Source organism: Scardinius erythrophthalmus, assembly GCF_964197995.2.
Source record: "Scardinius erythrophthalmus genome assembly, chromosome: 1".
In the NCBI taxonomy this organism is placed as follows: Eukaryota; Metazoa; Chordata; class Actinopteri; order Cypriniformes; family Leuciscidae; genus Scardinius; species Scardinius erythrophthalmus.
Genome location: NC_138221.1, coordinates 48,390,464 through 48,397,276, shown reverse-complemented (window position 1 = coordinate 48,397,276; position 6,813 = coordinate 48,390,464). Strand labels below are relative to the sequence as shown.

The window sequence follows — 6,813 nt, the reverse complement described above, 5'->3', positions numbered from 1 at the left end:
AATGAATAATGAACAGCAGTATATTTGTAGTATACTACTATAGTAGCCTGAACAGTAGTATATAGCCTGAACTGTAGTATACTACATCAAGAGTAAAACTTTTATAGCTTATAACGAGTGATTATAAATTTTATGAAAGTCAGCAACATATCATTGTCAACCTGATATGTTAATTATACTAAACAGGGTGTAAAAAAAAAAAAAAGAAACAAAAAGGCCCTGGGTTCTCTCAGGCCACAAACAGAAGATGTAAACAACATGTTACAGTGGTCTGAACATTTTGAAAACCCCATTCTTGAAACTAAAGCCCTATTCACACGGGATAAGTATTACTCTACTCATTTGTAATAATCGCGGAGGTTGTCTGTGATCTTAATCCCGTGCGAATCGGCATCTCTGTGAGTTGGCGGGGTCCTATTATTTTTTCAAGATTTTATTGTTTCCTGTGCGCTTTTTTATCCATCTTTCGCGAAGAATGGAGGCTGCGTTGGAGTGTTTTGATAGTATTTTGGGTGCTGGGTCATATCACTATAGGCTACACCATACAACTATACAATTTGCTGAAAGAGAAAGCTGAAAACCATCAGAAGAGCAAAAACAAAAAGAATGATTAGATGGAGATGAACGAGCAGCATGTGGTAAGGAACATTCTTCTGTTTATGATATTTCATACAGCTAGACCTATAACAACAAGACATTACTGGAGATAAGTCAGTAAATTCGAATAAAATCACAGGCTTCGCTTATCCCGTGCGAATGCGCCACACGAAATTCAGATGTGGGTGGGTAATTTCGAAATCACACGTGGTTCCCAGATAATACTAATCCAGTGTGAATAGGGCTTAACAGACTAGATAATGTTGGTTTCCAGCAAAGATATTTCAACTTTTTGTGTTTTAAAGTGTAAGCTCTCTGTGTAAGAGATAAACATGGGCTAAGGGCAAAGAACTAGTTGAGATGGATGGATGAGGGGTATGTGAGCTGACTTCATGAGATTCCCAGGTGTGGCAGGGAGTGGAAGAGTCTGTGTTGCTGATATCATGAGAGTGGGCTCGGCTTCTCAACTGCGTACTTTTGTGTGACACTCCTTTCACTGCGGTTTAGCTTGTCCGATAGCATTCCATCTGCCGTCACCAAACATTATCTGTTGCACATTCCGTAAAAAGGTTGCAAACTTTCTGCTGAAGATTACAGAAAAATAATTATAGTGAGATGTTGAGTTTGTCGGGAGTATTTTGAATGAATGAGGTATATGGCGCATTCCTACTGTACACCCAAAGCACTTTACAATTATGTCGGGGTTTCTCCTCAACCACCACCAGTGTCCAGCATCCACTTGGATGATGCGACGGCAGCCACAGTACAACATCGCCAGTGCGAATCAACCCCCATTGCGGGTTTATTGACAAAATTTACAGACTTTCAGCTGTTTGCAATGAACAAATCAAACAAAATTAATTGAAATAGCTCAACACAACAAATTTTTCAAGTGTTTTCCCCAAATGTAACTGAGCATGCAACTTTTAATGACTTCTGCAGTCTCAAAATTATTTAACACCCTGAATAGAATCCCTCATAACAGCACAAATCTGCAAAACAGGTGTTGTCTCACACCTGATAATCAAGATCTTCATTAATGGCACCAGGTGATCTTGAGCTAGAACACATGTAATATCTGTTGATAACTGCTAGGTTTGTTGAGTGTCATGTTTGACTGCATGTTAGAAATATGGTCAAAAGTCAAAGAATGGTCCAAAAATGCTAATTATAGCTAAGGCACTAAATGTTCCTAGAGACACCATTGGAAGCATAGTCCACAAGTTCAAAGTTTAAGGAACAGTGGTTACGTTACCTGGACGGGGCAGAAAAAGGAAGCTATCAATGGCTGCAACCAGATTTCTGTGAAGGTAGGTTCAGAAAACCCTTGAGTGACTGCAAAAGACCTGCAGGAAGACTTGGTGGCAACAGGCACTGAGGTTTCAGCTTGTACTAAAAGCATACGGTTTCCATGCCAGAACTCCAAGATGTACACCACTCAAAAGCACAAGAAAAGTGTTCAAAATCATACATAAAAGTTTTGGGATTCTGTTCTGTTCTGTGATGAAACAAAACTGGAACTGTTCGGCCCTATGAATCAGCGGTATGTCTGGAGGAAGAAGAATGAAGCATATGCTGAAAATAAAACTCTGCCAGTTAAGCATGCTGGGGCTCGGTGATGCTCTGGGGCTGCTTTGAAACCCGCCATCGCAGGCCATTGCTCATGAGGATTCATCAGAAACACTGATGGGGACGTTATAAACATCACATTAGATATTTTGAACAAAACGTGTTCCAAATCCTTTACTTAAAGCCTTACAAACTAGCATGCTTTGTTCAGTTAAAAAAAAAAAAAAAAAAAAAAAAAAAAATTCATATTCCAAATTCTGACTGGATGAGATTAGTTCAAAACTGATGTATAAAAACACAATTGTCAACATACATTCTAATACTAACCTTAACTCTATAGCCTCCAATTAGAACGATAAACTATGTCACTTAGTGAACAGAGTGGATTCTGATTATTGTTCATAACGTCTTACTGAACGTTTGTGTGTCGATTGCTGTTACTGCAGTTTTATAAAAACAAACCACTTGAAAAAGTATATGGTTCCTATGGCTTATTGTTTTATTTTGCAGTAACATGACAAGTCAGCATGCAATATCCAACCAAACTGGATTTTCAAGATGTGTTCATGGCTTCATAGAGCTATTTTAAGAAACTAGACTGGATAAATTCAGAGAGTACAGTAATAGTTGTCATCTAAGGGGTGTTTTTGCCTTTAAAGGTCACTTATATGGAAAAGATCCACAGGAAATCTTTGGAAGAGCTTGTACTGTAACTTTTGGGTGAGTGAACAGGTATCAATATGCGGTCCTGCAGGGTGCGGTTGCAACTAAGAAACAATTCTTGTAGGACCTCAAAAAGAAAAAGAGATTATGTGTGCTGTTCATAAAGCATGGAATGATAAGAACGTTCATAAATCACATTCCAACAAGAAAAGTCCACCAGAAAGATCTGCAAAGAAAAGCAAGTAAAAATAGGGCCCAATCTACTGCTGTGATGAAGGATTTTTCCTTACTGAGTTTTCACAGGTGTTTTCCCCTTCATTTGAATTTCGCACTGTGTTTTAGGGTAAAATGAAAATGTCTGTAAACTGATCTGTCCAGGGCAGAAAATTACCAGTACCTTTTCTGTTTTTGTTTTTATTTCCAGATTTGTGGTAAGAAAGACAATGTGAAGGCTAGAAACTGATGCAGAGAATTTATGCATGCTGTGCATATGCATCTGTTTTAATTTAAGGATAAATAATAAAGAGTTAAAATGAGAGTCCCGTTAGTTTTGCATTTTAAAACTTGTTTGCATTTTTTGCAGGATCATGTATTGAAATGTATTCTCTGCAGTATCTAAAGTTAACAGTACTAAAAGCAACACTTTCTGCTTTTTTGCCATCTTGCAGCTAAATAAATGGTAACACTTTATTTTGATGGTCCCTTTTGAACATTCTAAGTGACTTTGCTACTATGTATCAACTAACCCTTATTACAGTATTAGTAGACTGTCTGCTTAATATCTGCTTTATTTTGATGTTTCCTAACAGACATTCTACTATCTATAAGTAACTGTGTAACATAGATAGATGCATATCAAAGGGAGGACATCTTAACTTTAAACCACGCTTTAAATAGACAGTTCTTGCCAATGTGTATATCTATACAGGAAGCTATACATTTGTTTCAAGGTAAGATATTTTGGACTTGCCTGTTGCATGATTAGCAGGCTTTTAGTATTACATGTGTTTCAATCTGAGGAACATCAATCATGTATTAGTTCATTTATATATTTTAATTGAGCTGTACTGAAATATTTTAATCCTGGTGTGAACTGAAATTAATTTAATGTAAATATCTGTGATGACCCAGATCTTGGTGCTGAATTGTGATCAACTCCATTAGTGCCAAAGTAATCACAGATCCGAACTCAGCTTGGTTATTCTCCGAGGCTGTTGTAAGCACTTTGCACAAAGAATGCATCTCAAAATCTGAAACATGATCCATGAGTGCAATTTGTTCATTGCTAGGCAACTGTAGCCTACCACCTCTTAACTGAAGGGGAACTGAACCTATACGCTTTTGGGCTCAGACTTCAGGTTTCAGATGTGCTTTAAATTTGTCAGCCATTTAAAAGTTAAATGTTGGAAATCATACCTTAGACATATGTATGTTTATATGTTGTATTGTTATAGATAATTATGTTTGTGTTGTTTTTTCTCTCACGCTTTGAACACTTTGTGTTACTTTATACAGACAAATGCAGATCTTGTGCACAGAAAAAATAATTGGTTGCAGGGACTCATATTCCTGCAATAATATTTATGATTGCCTGTTCACACGTGTTTTGCATATGGAGATTTCTGTTTGAGACCACTCAAACAGTTGACCAAAAGATTGTTGCTGCAGTTGATCCCTGTTGACCACTGCACCAAAGGAAAGGGAAATCTTTTTCACAACATCATGGAATAGGAGGATGTACACATACACAAACTGTCAAAAAAAAATCTAAGATCAAGTTATTTAAATGGCTGTAAAGGAGGTAAAGAGACCATGATGGACCAGAAGTGTTTTGTTCATAATGTTCCTGCTGATGCCTCTGACCTGGACACAGGGAGGAGCACCAACTGAGACAAATAAACCCTTAAACCAAAGACTGAGAAGACTGAATCAGTTGTTATGTTTAGCATTTAACATACTGTCTTCAAATATCATATTACATGTATCTGTATATGTATCCCTCCATTCCTAGTTCAATACATTTCAATGAATGATCTTCACTCATCTTCAGAGCATTGCTGAAAACTACAATATTTCAAAAAGCATAGACTCTTGATTTCAAGTTTTTTAGTCTGCAGTTTGAGAGGATCTCCAGAGAGCTCCGTGCATTTAAAGAAACATCAGAGATCAGTCTGAATTCCCTCAAATCCTGGAATCAGCTTTCCAGTCGACAGAAAAGGACTAAGAGGCTTGACTCGAGTCTGGCCAACGTGACAAGAGCTTTGAGGGAGAACAACCATCTCAACCTCAGACAAATCCATATGCAGAGAACTGTGCTGTCCCACAAGATCCAGAACCAGCAAAGCCACATCGGTTCTTTGGAGTCCTTGAGGAATCAGGTTCGACATGGGATGCAGGATCTTCTGGCCTCTCTCAAAAGACATCAGACCCATATAATGAAATGGGAGAGTCAGATGCAAGAGTTGTTTAAGATCATTTCAGCTTCCAATGCATGAGTTTTAGATCCCCTCAATTTTATTAGGAAGCAACAAGGTGAGGTGAGGCATGTCCAGCCTATAAACCAAAGTCCGAAGAACACAGAATGAGAGATAGATTGCCTACTTCTGGGCACACCAAACAACCACAGACACACAAAATAAGACACAGACAACGGCAACCCTGGTAGAGCACTGTACAACCACCGGTTCAGGCAGAAGAGGAATCTTTTCAACTTCCACTTCAATAAAAAAAATCCCACATATTCAAGCCCCAAAGGAAGAAGCCAGAAGTAGATATTTCGAGTGGTTTTGTGTCTAAAAATGAAATTGAAATGCAAACTGCAAAAAAAGCAGTTTTTTCCAATTCTGTTGTATCCACTTTAAGTGATCTGCATTCTACATCTTTGGAGGAGAAAGTTTCACAGTTAAACAATGCTCTTGTTACCAATCTTGACTCTTTTGCTCCTCTAAGGTCATGTAAGGTAACTTCAGCCTGCACTGCTCTTTGGTATAGGATATTTGGTATATGACAATCTGCGCACTAAGAAGGCTGCATGTCGAAAAATGGAGTGCAAATGGCGTCTTACTGGCTTGAATGGTCTTTATTTAGTTTGGAAGGATCTTCTGGGTGACTACAGAGCATTTATTGAGACTGAAAGATCTTCTTATTTTTCTCAGACTATTGAAAACAATCAAGGAAATCCCAGACATTTGTTTCAAACTATGAATAGACTGCTTAAAGTTGATGCTGTCACCACCTTGCCTGTTTCTCAACAGCTATGTGATTCTTTTCTTCATTTCTTTAACTCTAAAATTGATAGTGTTCGCAAACAAATTTCTGTTGCATCTGGGTTAACTGGTATTTCTGTCACTAATTTTCCACATCTTGATTCTGAGGCTCTCAAAAGGGAGGTATCAAGCATGAAATCTACCACTTGCTTCCTTGATCCTATTTCCACAAGCTTATTTAAATCTTGCTTCGATGTTTTGAGCCCTACTGTCCTCAGTATTATAAATGACTCATTGCAGATGGGGGATATTCCAGCAGCATTAAAGATTGTTGCTGCTCTTATACCAAAACAAGAAAATATTGCCCTGGATGATTTTGATCATTTTCATCATCTCTAATCTTCCGTTTATGGCAAAAATACTTGAGCGTGTTGTTGCCTCTCATTTGTGTAACCATCTTGCAATTAATAACCTTTTTGAACCCCTTCAGTCAGGTTTTCATAAATTCCACAGTACTGAAACGGCTTTGGTCAAAGTTACCAATGATTTGTTGATGGCTTCTGACTCCGGTGCAGTTTCCATTCTCATCCTTCTGGATTTAAGAGCAGCTTTTGATACTGTTGATCATAGCCTATTACTCACCCACCTTGAACAAGATTTTGGTGTGTTGGGGACAGCTGTGAAGTGGTTGAAATCCTATTTCACTGACCGTTCTCAGTTCGTTTCCATGGGCGAAATTCAGGTCTGAGATTAGCTCTGTTCTCACTGGTGTTCCCCC

At 38.1% G+C, this 6,813-nt stretch overlaps 1 protein-coding gene across 1 annotated transcript; it reads left to right on the top strand.

Annotated features, from left to right (window-relative positions):
• Positions 1-614: 614 nt before the first annotated feature.
• On the top strand, positions 615-5,625 carry ptx4 (pentraxin 4, long; the record flags this gene model as incomplete). The annotated part of the gene is given in 6 exon segments (XM_081374495.1): positions 615-638; positions 4,917-5,321; positions 5,325-5,384; positions 5,387-5,491; positions 5,495-5,551; positions 5,554-5,625. Coding segments are annotated over 6 exon segments (723 nt in total).
• Positions 5,626-6,813: the final 1,188 nt, after the last annotated feature.